The sequence below is a fragment of the Fundulus heteroclitus genome, chromosome 3 (assembly GCF_011125445.2).
Source record: "Fundulus heteroclitus isolate FHET01 chromosome 3, MU-UCD_Fhet_4.1, whole genome shotgun sequence".
Taxonomy (NCBI): domain Eukaryota; kingdom Metazoa; phylum Chordata; class Actinopteri; order Cyprinodontiformes; family Fundulidae; genus Fundulus; species Fundulus heteroclitus.
Window position 1 is genome coordinate 14,618,596 of NC_046363.1, and position 13,601 is coordinate 14,632,196.

The following is a 13,601-nucleotide window of genomic DNA, read 5'->3' on the forward strand; positions in this document are numbered from 1 at the left end:
CCCCTGCAATCTTTCTTCTTATTTCAACTCCAATTTTTAGAGAAAAATGAACGAGAGACGGATGGCGGCTCTAAAACAGGAGAGCTCTGAGAGCGAATCAGATGACGGAGCAACAACACACCGGAGTGTGACTGGTACGAAGGACACTGCTGCACACCTGACTGATCATCACCAGCTCAACATTTCTTCTGACATTTATTCATGTTATTATTAGATGTGCTTAGTTTTCTTAAATCAAATCAGACCCATTTCACAGCTCAGTAGAGCAAATGATGCATGGCTACAGTGGAGCAAATCATCTGATTGACGAGGCAAAGAGGTGTCGATGGAGGTCACGTGATCCATCGAAGGCTTTGGGAATTATGAATTTGAAATTGATAGCTCTAACTAAATCGTGCCAGACCCCAGGGAATTAGGAAAATAAGTTATTCTAGAAGGCTTACATCTATTTACAGTTTCCCTCATAAATCTGTTTCATCAAAGCGTCGTCTTCTGCACTTTTTGCTTTCCAGATGGCAGCAGCTCAGAACTTTCGGCAGCTGTGATTCACGCCATTCCGTTCCAAGCCAGAAATTACTACAAGAGCGTGTCTGAGAACAAGGAGATAGTCAAGTTGGTGTCTGTTCTCAGCACCTCAATCACCTCTACCAAGAAGGTACGTGGCATTTAGTATTTATTTAACTGACAGAAAACAATCACAATCCAAACAAGGCATTTAAGAATAGACATTTGTCAAAACTGGGTCCCAGTCTTGTTTTTCATTAAAGTCAAAGAGTTTCTGAGGGACAGCCTGAATGTGTTGCTTGAGGAGATGGTTACTTAGAAAAGATTTAAAATGTTCTGAAAATAGCCAAGCTGGAATGTGCATACCTTTCTCCTTTTTTAAGGGATGTAATTGGAGCATTCCAAATATACAGTTACACTCGATAAATTAGAACGTTTGTTTTGTTGAGGCTTATTTATCAGAGCATCAATCAGTGTCAAGATCAGTAATATTCTAATTTATTAAATATGACTGGATATTTACCCACTGAAACATAAGATCACACTCTATCTGGTTAGATAACAGTGGATGTTTTGAACGGTGTATTGAGATATTATTCCATGTCAAATTTCCGAGTTACATACGTGTGTTTGGTTGGGTTTTGCAGGAAGTAGAAACTGCGCTCGATCGTTTCAGCTGTTACCATCACATCTGGAGAGAAGATCGTGAAGACACCATGCAAAGGTATTTTTAGACAAAGGAACGTTGTTCAATTCTGCTGGACATCCTGACCATGGAATCTCTTCTTTTCATTAGGTTTATCCAGGGAAGCCCTTTGCTATCCGAGTTTGAGAGCCAGATCCTTTTTTATCGGGATCTCGAACTCAAAATAAGCTCTGAACCCGAATACATCACCATAGGAGCCCTAGCTTTATTCACAGGTGGGATCAAGTTGTCAATTATATAAATGTAAATAAAACTAACTTTAAACTAAACAGTCACTGAGCTCTAGCTGCTAATCTGTTTTTCTCCCCAAGCGTTCCTGAAGATGTCCCTCACAGCTGAAACCAAGAACTGGATGGTGGACTACGGGCTGTATTGTAACAGGAAATATCGCTCAGACATGGAGCAGATCTTTGCTTTTGTTGATGACGCAGGAAAGAAACTGAATCGACAGATCAAAGACCTAGACGACATTCGCATTGCTATGGCTGCACTCAAGGAAATTAGAGAGCATCAGATAAATATTGATTTTCAAGTTGGCCCAATTGAGGTAAACCACACACATTTTTTTTATGAGGTGATCATTTCTGGCTCTTTTCCTGTAATGGATATGTACACATTTAGAAAAGATTTGGAGACAAATGCCTAAATCTGCTGGTTCATTTTTTACAAGCGAAGGAAATGTGGATTAAAATTCTCCTCATTAGTAACATGGCCTATAATGCTGAGTTGAATTCGGGTTGTTCTTTGTTCTTGTTAGTGATGCTTATTTGGTTCCTTTTCTGCTCCTTATTCTGGGTTTAGTATACAGGAATAATGGATTTAGCAAGATACTGGCACTTGGCAGATTTACTTTAATTTTCTACAGCTAGTTAACTTGTCCAAAGAGAGCCCAACAGGTTTACTTTCACAAGTGGAGGATTACTTCTTTTCATTGTATTGATTTACTTGATACTAAATTTTTTTATTGGATATTATTTTAGGAGTAGTTCAAGTTCAATGGACACAGAAACGCAAAGGTTAAAGACAAAGAAAGCAAGGGAGAAAGGTGAGGCAAAACATTAAAAGGGAGAGAAGATGGCAAAAATAGGAGAAAAAGAGAGTGCAAGATAGCATCCTTGGAGTCTGCTTCTACAGCTGCAGAAAGAGGGATAGAAAGAACAACATAACAAACAGAAGAAGTACCACAGGTACAAAAAAGTGTGATTTTTAGCACATTGTGGTTGTGCTGGACTGTATTCCTTCATCTTGTTACTCTTTGTAGTCCAGAGTTCATTTTGATTTTCCTGCCGTCAGTCTGCCTTGCATCTGGTCCCTTGTGTTATTTGGTTTGGTTATGTCAAGATTTGGCCGTCCTACTCCTGCAGTGGTTTTGATTTTAGTTTTTCTTCATAAAACATTTTGCTCACATGGACTGGCTGCCATCTCGCAGGAGGAATAATAATCTTCTTCCTTTCCTCTTCACAAAATGCCTTGAAGTTAAAGAACTTACACTATTCTTAACCTATTAACTTATAAAACAATTGCATGCACTTTGGTGCAGTTTTTTTTTTAAGTTTCATAAAAGCTAATGAAGGTTAGAAGCATTTGCTTTGATGCATAAATCAACTCCTTTCTGGAATCATCACTTTAGAACAACACAGCTGAAGACTACTGCATGCTGTGGTTTCTGAGTCATTTAGAACAGGGAATAACGCATTGCTGTTGCACAATGCATTATTTGACGGCTTTAAATGAATCCATTTTTTTTTTTTTGGTTGCATACATCATATCATGAATATCAGACATATTGAAGTAAGTTGCTTCACGGAAATAATTTTAAATAATAACAGAGAGCTCAGGAGCAACACTCTGCATTTTCAAATATTTTTGTAAATGTTTATGATGATTTTGAGGTTGAATCCTGAATCCGAAGCTAAGACACGGTCTACCAGAAATTTAGAAAGTCAAAATATCCCTTGTTACTTGAGTCAATGTTTATGTCAGTAAAGCGGACATATATGCGCTACGCGTGTGCCACTGTGTCAGCGTTCACACGCAAAGCGTTTGTTTTAGTTGCAGCAAATCCCCCTTTTCACTCTGCTCACAGGAGTCCTATACCATGCTTCATAAATATGGACTGTCAGTTGCCAAGGAGGAGGTTGATAAGGTGGATACTCTGCGCTATACCTGGGAAAAGCTTTTGTCTCGAACGACTGAGGTGCAGAACGAGTTGGTTGCCTTGCAACCGCACTTCCGAGGAGAACTTGTTTGCAACGTGGAGACTTTTCAAGAGGACTGCCAACACTTCTACCAGGAATATGAGAAGGTGAAAAAGTGACTGAAATGGCCAAGAAAGTCTGTATTGTTCTCATTTATTCAGGTTGTTCATTTAAAATACTTTATATAGTAACGACTTAGTTGAATACACAGCTCCATTTCAAATGTTGCATCAATTCCCCAGTAACAACTGCTGGAGAGTAACTCACAAGTATGCTTAAAACATAAAGTGAAACTCAAGTGCATGGCCTGTACTTGCTGATTAATTTGGCTAATAAATATAACCACTCAGCTCACACGTAGAGCATTGATAATAGTCATTAGATACTTGAGTTGGGAAAAAAATGAGACTGTGATGTCACAGGCAAAAGCAACATAATCCAACTCGATGCTATTGACCACACCCTTCATCCCAACACATAAACTATTTAGAGTGAGAGGGTATGATGTTCCCAAAAATCTCCTTCATTTTCTCACCTTTGGACCTGCTTAATATTTTTTTTCCCCAATTTACCAAGAAAATAGGCAACAGTGGCATATTTGTTATTGCTAATTTTAAAAATATTATGCACTATGTATAACAAAGCTATCGTTTTATCTCCCTTCAGGATGGGCCCATGGTAGAGGGCTTGGCTCCTCAGGATGCCAGCGATAGACTGATGATGTTCCAGGTTTGTTTGGCTGTAAATTATTATGATATATGAACATATGTAAATTATATGTATATGTCAGAATCATTTAGTTATGGAGGCAGGACTTGATATAGTTTATGAGAAAGCCAGTCACAAGATCATACATTCTAAAAGACCTGGTTATCATCCCCAAACCCCTTCTTTCATTGACTACTAATAACAGACCCGTGCTTACGTTTTATCGTATGCAAACATAATTTGGAAATATTCTTCAAACGAAAAAATTACTATAAGTTATCTCTGGTGAATTAATTCCATATATAATACTGAGATGCTCAGCAGTAGTGGAATAATTTTGTTGCTGTTCATTTTCAGAATCGGTTTGACAACCTGTTCAGGAAGTACATAACTTACACTGGAGGAGAGGAGCTCTTTGGACTTCCAGTTACCCAGCATCCTCAGCTGCTGGAGATTAGGAAGCAGCTGGTTCTGCTGCAGAAGTTGTATGGCCTTTACAACAATGTTATCGAGACGGTCAATGGATACTACGACATTCTCTGGGCTGACATCAACATCGAGAGGATTAATAATGAGCTGCTAGACTTTCAGACAAGGTGAAACCTTTTTTTTTCTTTTAGCTTCTTGTCTTCAAACCTAATATAAACCAATCAGAACTGAACACCACTGTGATCTGATTTTAAAGCACAAGTGAAATATGCATTTTATGGTAAGGCCCCATTATTTGAACCTGAAACGTTGCTGCCTGCATTGAGTATGTGTCTTTTAGGCAAGGCATTCAAGCTGATGTGTTGCTAAGATATGGTATACTTAAAAAAACAAAAACAAAAAAACAAAAAGAAAAACTAAAATTTGGAAGTTATTTGGAAAAGGAAATTGCAGCATTATATTTATTCCAACTATCCCTGTTCTCAGTTACCTGTGAATATTTGCATTGCTCTTGGTTAGAAATGGTTTATGAGTTGATGAAAACCAAATTGCTTCTTTTGGCTGATTCACTGCAGTAGAGTTGCTTTATGTTGAGCTCACTTTGGGGTTGTACAACAGTTGTGAAGCACTATGTATGAAATTGTGTGAACTCATGTCTATGTACCGTATTGTACCTGATAATTCCCTTTCATTTATTTCTGTGTATGGCCATGTGAGGTCAGACAAAGAGAATATACACTATACTGCAAAAGTATTTACTCACCTGCCTTGACTCGCATATGATTTTAAGTGACATTGTATTCCTAATCCATAAGGTTCATTATCATGCTGGTCCACACTTTGCTGCTATAACAGCTTCATCTCTTCTGGGAAGGCTGTCCACAAGGTTTTGGAGTGTGTTAAAGTTTTTTTTGACCATTGCACGTGGGGATGTATGGCTTATGGCCATGGAAACCCATTCCATACAGCTCTCTTCACACTGTTCTTGAGCCAACCTGAAGGTCACATGAAGCTTTGAAGTTTAGCTATTCCAGAAAGTTGGTGACTTCTGCAAATTTTGCACATGAGCATTTGCTGCGGAAACATGTACTCATTTAAAACCAATTTGTATCACCTAGATCCTGATCTCTTTTTGCAAACATATTTTAATTGATACTAGTTTGCACAACAAATACTGGCATGCTAAGTCACCTATCAGTCAGAACTAAATGTCTCATTCCTCAGGGGAAGATTCTAACCACTGCCTGAGGTAAGTGCCAAAAAACAATCACAGGGGTATAGGTGACCCTAACATTTGGACTTTATAAAATGTTCAAATAAAAAGATGTAAACCCGTGGTTTTAAAGCATCTTAGCAAAGACTGACCTATTGCATGTTTTACTTTACTCTATGTCTTCAAAAACAGTTAGGCCTCTGTCAGGTTATCAGAATTACCTATTTTGTATTGAGCTTATTGTGTTATTTTGTTAATTTGTTTGGTTCTGTAAATGGTATTGTTTTATCTTAAGAGGAAGCCACTCTTAATTTCAGCGTACCATCTATAAAGCCAACAACGTCTGCTTATGTATTCATTCATACATACCTTAATGTCTGCTAAAATTATGATAGCAACAGCAAAAATTAGATTGTGTAAAGACTTAAAATCTATTTATTACAATGTGAGTGAAAATTAGGTTTAAGAAATATGTGTTGAATTTTCTGACAAACAGATGCCGCAAGTTGCCTCGCGCTCTGAAGGAGTGGCAGGCGTTCCTGGATCTGAAGAAAACTATTGACGACTTCAGTGAGTGCTGCCCCCTGCTGGAGCTCATGACTAACAAAGCCATGATGACGCGCCACTGGAAGAGAATCACAGAGGTCAGTCACAAACGGAGCACCAAATTTTTCTGCAGATGTTTGGTTCAGTTTAAGAGTCCTTACACACACACACACACACACACACACACACACACACACACACACACACACACACACACACACACACACACACACACACACACACACACACACCGTTGTCAACAAGTAGCTGTAATTTATCTGCTTTTCTGCTCAGGTCACTGGCCATACATTTGAGGTCGAAACTGACACATTCAAGCTGCGTAACATCATGGAGGCTCCTCTGCTGAAGTTTAAGGAAGAAATTGAGGTAAGTAGAAATGAAAGGTTTATCGTATGACACTTCTTTTTTCAGAACTATCATAGCACAAAAAGAAAAAAAGACAAAATACCCCAAGTAGCATTTACTTTTGTATAAATCAATTAGTTTACGTTTGATTGTTTTGGTTCTCAGACATTTTCCTTTAAAAACAGACTTGCTCAAATTGTTTAGGGAAAATGTGTTTAATTGATTTGGACATTAATGTAGCTGGACTTTGTGGCAAGTGCAATGGCCATAAATGCCTTTCATTTAAAATTGAATCATTTGAAAACTGCTTTTTGAATTTACTCAGGTTATTCCCTCAGATATTCAAATATATTTGATTATTTGAAAAATGTAAGTATGACAAGAAAGCAAAAACAGAAAAGAAACGTCTCAGTTTGTCTTTAACTGCATGAAGAGGATCCTGTGTTTTACAATTCCTGCGTTTTAGTCAATGATTCATTCACATTTATATTGTCACAACATCTGTCTTGGCATCCTATTTGAAGGACATCTGCATCAGTGCGGTGAAAGAGCGAGATATCGAGCAGAAACTAAAGCAGGTGATAGCTGAGTGGGACAACAAGACATTTACATTTGCCAACTTCAAGACGCGAGGAGAGCTGCTGCTGAGGGGAGACAGCACATCAGAAATCATTGCCAGCATGGAGGACAGCTTGATGATTTTGGGGTCTCTCATGAGCAATCGGTACGTCACTCATAAGTTGTCAGGGTGAATAATTAGATAAGCTGAATGCAATTTTGTAAAAAAATAAATAAATATATTTTGCCCTCGTGGTGTGACCTGAAAAGCAACCACCCAGATGCCTGTGACACTGGATGGTTTACATGCAGATTTAATTTCTTGCTCAGGTACAACACCCCATTTAAAGCCCAGATCCAGAAATGGGTACAGAACCTTTCTAACACCACTGACATCATCGAACACTGGATGACCGTCCAGAACCTGTGGATCTATCTGGAGGCTGTGTTTGTAGGCGGAGACATTGCCAAACAGCTACCCAAGGTAAGGAAGAACAAGGTTTTAGTTATTTCCAATTTATGACCCAAACTATTTTAACGCAGAATAACTGGAATTACCTTTTTGTTTATGTCAAATATATCATTATATTTGACATAAACATTAACATATTAACATAAACATATGACATATTATATTTAAATATATTATTATATATTTCCTCTCCTCTTTTCTGGTTTTGATCCAAACATCCAAAAATCTATATTTAGAGAAAAAAAACTTACTTTACTTACTATAGGATTACGGAAAATAATATACTTTGATACTGTGTATAAATAATCTCATCAGACATGCATCAATCAGAATTTTGAGGCAGATTTTTGTAAAGACCTGCTGATTTTTAGCAAATTCTGATTTCACTTCAAGATCTATAATATACTAATATATCTGAAGTTATAAGAACAGCAGTCAAACATTTTTTTTCCAAGCCCTCTTCCAATGCTGTCATTTTACAAATATCTGCCTCTCTTTCACTCTCTCACACCCAGAATAAACCTCATACATGCCATGTCATATCGTAAAAAGCTTCTCATATACTCGTATATATGCTTTATCCAACTTCATTTCTCTGATAATGAAAAAAGTCAACACAATAAGGAATGCAACAACTTGATAAACAGGGTTTCTTTAAAGGTAAATCATATATAAATGTACTGTTTAAATTTTTTTCAGGAAGCAAAGCGTTTCTCAAACATTGATAAGTCCTGGGTGAAGATCATGATGCGAGCTCACGAAATGCCCAATGTGGTACAGTCCTGTGTGGGGGATGAGACAATGGGCCAGCTGCTTCCTCACCTTCTGGAACAGCTGGAGATCTGCCAGAAGTCCCTTACGGGGTGAGTGCAGTTACATTTTGCTGCTGTATGCTGGTTTGGTGGGGAAATGTTTTTAAAAACATCTGAAATTACTGGAGAGGTTTTAACAACTGGGTTTGTCGTTCCAGTTATTTGGAGAAGAAACGACTGCTTTTCCCGCGTTTTTTCTTCGTCTCTGACCCTGCCTTGCTGGAAATTCTGGGCCAGGCCTCTGACTCCCATACTATTCAGGCTCACCTTCTCAATGTCTTTGACAACATCAAAACTGTGCGATTCCATGACAAGGTAATTAAACAGGTTATTTTAATTTGAATGCTTTGTTTTTGTGTGTAACATTCTCTCCTGCAGGCCACGGTTACACAGCAATGAAGGGGTCTATATAACATGTCCGGTCCCTTACGCTCAGATTGGATGAACACTACTTATTAAGCCTCGTCACATGTTCTGAATTCAGTTTACTTCTAGACTTTGATTAGTTTATTCCAGCCCAAGGATGCAACATGCATCGATGTAAACCACTCCACTGTTGCTCTGGCTGTAGGTCGACTGTTGTCTAGCTGAAAAGCGAAGCGCTACGCCCGTCTCAAAGCTTTTGCAGCCTTTGCTTCCTGGATTGCCTGGTAGTTCGCTCCATCTATTTTCCCCATACACTCTGAGCAGGTTCAGTGTCCCTGCTGAGGAAACGCACCCCACAGCATGATGTTATCACCATTATGCTTCCAGCGGACTGGCGTTATCAGTGATGTGCATTGTCAGTTTTCTGACATATATTGTTTTGCATGTAGGCCAGAAAGTTCAGTGTTCTGTGTTGTTTGACCAAATCATCTCTTTGCAGCTTCTCTGCATAATGTTGTACTTGGATGTGCCATACTTTCCATTTCCAAGGAATGAATTACACAGAGCTCTGTGAGATGTTCAAAATATGGGAAGTTGTTTGATGAGATAACCATGCTTCAAACGTCTTTACATCGTTACTCTTGATCTGTCTGCTATGTTCCCTGGTCTTAATGATGTTTATTCGGGACTCTACACACTCATTTTGGTGACCTCTGAGGTCTATTGGTCATGCCAAATATTTTTAGGGCAAATGAAAGGGGCTGAATGGAGTAATACAAACACATTTACCTTCACTTTTCAGATTTTTTTTGTGAAAAAAAGAATTACAATACCATCTATCTTTTTCCTTCCACTTTATATGACAGACAAGTACCATTTGTGTTGGTCTGTCCTATAAAATCCCAATAAAAGAGACATTTGTGTATCGGATAATGTGAAAAACGTCAAAGTGTATAAATGCTTTTGCACGGCACCTTATATCTGAAAGGGTAAATAAATGTAATGAAGTTCAGTCCTTCATAAGTCACGTACAGCTATAATTTGTACAACGCATGCACTACGGCAAGATAAATGGACCACAGAAAATAAAAAGAAAATATATACCGAGACATTTTGTATCCTATTAATATAAAACGCATCTGTCTCAGATATATGACCGGATTCTTGCTGTGTCGTCGCGTGAGGGAGAAACTGTGGAGCTGGAGCGTGCTGTCATGGCGGAAGGAAATGTTGAGGTGTGGCTGAATGCTCTGCTGAAAGAGTCCCAGTGGTCCCTGCACCTGGTGATCCGGCAGGCTGCTCTGGCCATCCTGGACTCTGGCTTCCAGCTTATTGAGTTCCTCAATTCTTTCCCTGCTCAGGTAAGTCAAAATAAATCAAAAGGCTGTGATTACCAGATAGGTGCTACATCCCAAATTCACACCCTAAGACTCTACGTTCATGCAAAAAAAAATGGAGAACTCGACAATATCATGGTTTGCTTTCTTTTAAGCATGCCGCTATTTAATTGACAATGTAACTAATACAGCGATATTCTTGGTGCAGGTGGGCTTGCTTGGTATCCAGATGATATGGACAAGAGACTCTGAGGAGGCTCTTACCAATGCACGATATGATCGGCGCATTATGTCAAAAACCAACCAGCTTTTCCTGGATTTGCTCAATACACTAATCGATATGACCACTAAAGAGCTGGAAGCCGTAGAGAGGACCAAATACGAGACCCTCATAACCATCCATGTGCACCAGAGGGACATATTTGATGATCTGGTGAGTAAATAACAGATTTAAAAAAGCAAAGTCTATCCATTTAATTCATAGGCCAGTTCACAAGGTACAATCAGCTGTGTGTCTGAATGGAACATACTGCCCAAGACATCCACAACTTTGCAGAAGGTGCTTGAATATTGGCTGGTCAGACTCCTAATGGCTCTGTTGGCAGTATACCAAGTGATAAATGTATAAAAATAAGAGCAGTTTCTGTCAAAAGACCTCAAACAATTTTTAATGGCTCTACGTAATGTTCAAACACAGAAAGGACTTGCCTTTGCATTATCACTACAGACGCGGTAAATTACTGCTGGTTTGCAAAGGGAGGTGTTTTTTTATTTCACTTTTCTTTTTATTACTTGTCTCGGATGAGACCATGCCTCCTCTGTTGCCACGTTACCCATTTGCAAAACCTTAATGTATCGGCATCTGATGGACGGAATAAATTAGAACCTGAACTTCAGCTTCAAGCGCTCGTTGCTTTGAATGGGTTCAAAGCCACGAGAAAAATCATTGCAGTTCACCTCATCAGCGTGTGAATGTTTTTCACGTAGACAACTATGAATGTTAATTTTTCTACTGAATCCATGTCGCCGCTCTCTATCTCCCTGTAAAAGAGATCTCTGATCTCAGTGGGACTAATCTGGTCAAATAAAGGTTATAAATAAATAATTCTCTACAACTGTTGCCTCTCATCTACCACTGATCTATTTTCTTTCAACTCTCCCTTAAATCTTTTTCACCTCTTCTTTCCCCTTATGCCTTTGCAGGCATCTCTACTTTACTCCACTCTTACGTCACATTACCCTCTGACTGGAAGTACACAAAAGTTTTTTTTTTTTTTTTTACTTGTTTTTTACTTTATCTCCATTGTTTTATTTCTCATCACGGCCTTTTTGTCGTTTCTGTTACCCTCACAGTGCCGGTTGCATGTCAAAAGCCCCACTGACTTTGAGTGGCTGAAGCAGTGCCGTTTCTATTTCAACGAGGATTCCGACAAGATGATCATCAACATCACTGACATAGGCTTTGTTTACCAGAATGAGTTCCTGGGCTGCACGGAAAGGCTTGTCATTACACCTTTGACTGACAGGTAAAAAGTATATGAATGAAAGCGCACACACATGGCATCAGGTTCTGCATGCAGCCAGAACGAAAATACTCAAATTTTCAAATTAAAGCAGTCAAAAAAAAAAAATACAGTTTCATCAGACACTGTGAGAAAGTAGCAGGCATTACTATTTAGCCTTTGAAGCTTGATAGAGGACAGCAAACAAATACTGAAAGAAAAAAAATAAGATTATTGAGTCTTTTAATAGGATAAGGAACTAAAAACATATGGCCAAATCAAAACTGAAATTGTACACCAGATATAGTATCAACCTTCCAGCATGGGCATCATAGTCCACAGGCCTAAATGTCAAATAATCACTAAAGGGTGTAACCTTAAGAGAAAAAGGCAGTAGAGAAGACACAGGACTGTGGATGATCTAAAGACATTGTGCAGAAAGTGTTGACCAAAGATTTCCCTTCTATATACAGTATAGGAGAAGTGCTGCCCTATTGGTAAAATGGGATTGTATGGTGTATTAATATAAGAGGTACCGGTGATTGTGTGGCCAGTGATGGTGATTTAAAAAAAAAAAGATTCTGAAATGAAGGTTGGATTTTTCTAAATAGTTTAATTTGAGATTATTCCACTGCAAACAAAATGCAATATCTATTTTAAGGCTTTTAAAACAAAAACAAAAAACTTTTACCAGGGGTAACAACATATTTTTCGTTGCATCTTATGCCAGCCAATCAGTGATGTGACATAAATTGACTTTTTGGTGTAGTGCTGAGAAGACCGGTCACTTTTCATAAATCACTTCCAAGATGTTCTATAAGCATAAAATCAATGTAATATAGTATTGAAATGTGGTATTTGTAACCATGTTAACTTCACTAATATAGTTACATAAACATAAATGTTCAACCGTGTACAAATTAGAACCACCTTCGGCAGAAGAATAATGATTCGATCTGAGAAGCATTATCTTCAGACCAATCCTTGAAATTGTGGGAAAGGAAATTAGAGGTTAGAGGCACGGTAAACATTTTTACTCAGAGATCATCACTGCTGTCACGGGGAGACACGGTAACTGATAGAGAGATGTAGAGGAAAGAAATCAGACCGAGTAAGGGAGGCAGAAATGCACCAACAAGCAGTGTTAGACTAACTACCAAAAGCACAGCGGGAGAGAAAGACTGTCAGAGGAAAATGTGAAGAGAAGCAGAAAGCAACATTAAACAAGACAATGAGACAAAGATGTAAAAGGACAGCAGAGAGAGAGAGAGAGAGAAAGAGAGAGAGAGAGAGAGAGAGAGAGAGAGAGAGAGAGAGAGAGAGAGAGAGAGAGAGAAGCAGACATCTGACAGTAGCTCTCTAAAGAAGTGACACAACGGCCTTTTGGCTGAAGGCGCCTAAGCAGCTCTGATACTACTCTTTCTTCTAGTGTTTCTTTTATCGCCTTGGCCAGTATTTCTCCCCGTCACTTCGTGTTCTGCTCTTCTGTTGTCCTCTTCGGGACTGTCACTCTTTGGTTTTAACATACTGTATTGCCCCAGTTCCTAATTCTCTCTCCAGCTCCTTATGTTTTTTTTATAAAGGTACGTGTTTAGTTTGGAAAACATGATTAAAGGAAGATTAAAAAAAACAAAATCGATTTTATGCAGTTTTATAAATATATTTCTAGACATTGTCAGCAGCCCATCATAATAGTTTTAGAAAAAATAATGACATCCCCTACCAGTGCCTGGCACCCAGCCTTTTGTTGGGGGATCATTATCTGAGGGATTTTAAACTGAAGACGAAAGAAAAGAAAGTGATTTAAGTTGCCACAATATTTGACCCCAAAGGCTTCCTTGAGTGGCAGTAATAAAATCTGCGTGCTTGTGTTTGCCTGTGTTT

The 13,601-nt window shown here is 38.6% G+C and overlaps 1 protein-coding gene across 1 annotated transcript in view; it reads left to right on the forward strand.

The window, feature by feature from the left end:
* The window catches only part of dnah5 (dynein, axonemal, heavy chain 5), a 121,392-nt gene that overhangs the window by 32,022 nt on the left and 75,769 nt on the right, over positions 1 to 13,601 (forward strand). The window contains exons 24-40 of the mRNA XM_021317547.2: positions 41 to 134; positions 513 to 655; positions 1,152 to 1,228; positions 1,301 to 1,425; positions 1,522 to 1,757; positions 3,297 to 3,515; positions 4,075 to 4,137; positions 4,474 to 4,712; positions 6,255 to 6,402; positions 6,599 to 6,691; positions 7,195 to 7,394; positions 7,559 to 7,712; positions 8,400 to 8,563; positions 8,671 to 8,827; positions 10,027 to 10,239; positions 10,424 to 10,648; positions 11,569 to 11,741. Coding sequence (XP_021173222.2) covers positions 41 to 134; positions 513 to 655; positions 1,152 to 1,228; positions 1,301 to 1,425; positions 1,522 to 1,757; positions 3,297 to 3,515; positions 4,075 to 4,137; positions 4,474 to 4,712; positions 6,255 to 6,402; positions 6,599 to 6,691; positions 7,195 to 7,394; positions 7,559 to 7,712; positions 8,400 to 8,563; positions 8,671 to 8,827; positions 10,027 to 10,239; positions 10,424 to 10,648; positions 11,569 to 11,741 — 2,723 coding nt within the window. The remainder of the gene's footprint in view (positions 1 to 40; positions 135 to 512; positions 656 to 1,151; positions 1,229 to 1,300; positions 1,426 to 1,521; positions 1,758 to 3,296; positions 3,516 to 4,074; positions 4,138 to 4,473; positions 4,713 to 6,254; positions 6,403 to 6,598; positions 6,692 to 7,194; positions 7,395 to 7,558; positions 7,713 to 8,399; positions 8,564 to 8,670; positions 8,828 to 10,026; positions 10,240 to 10,423; positions 10,649 to 11,568; positions 11,742 to 13,601) is intronic.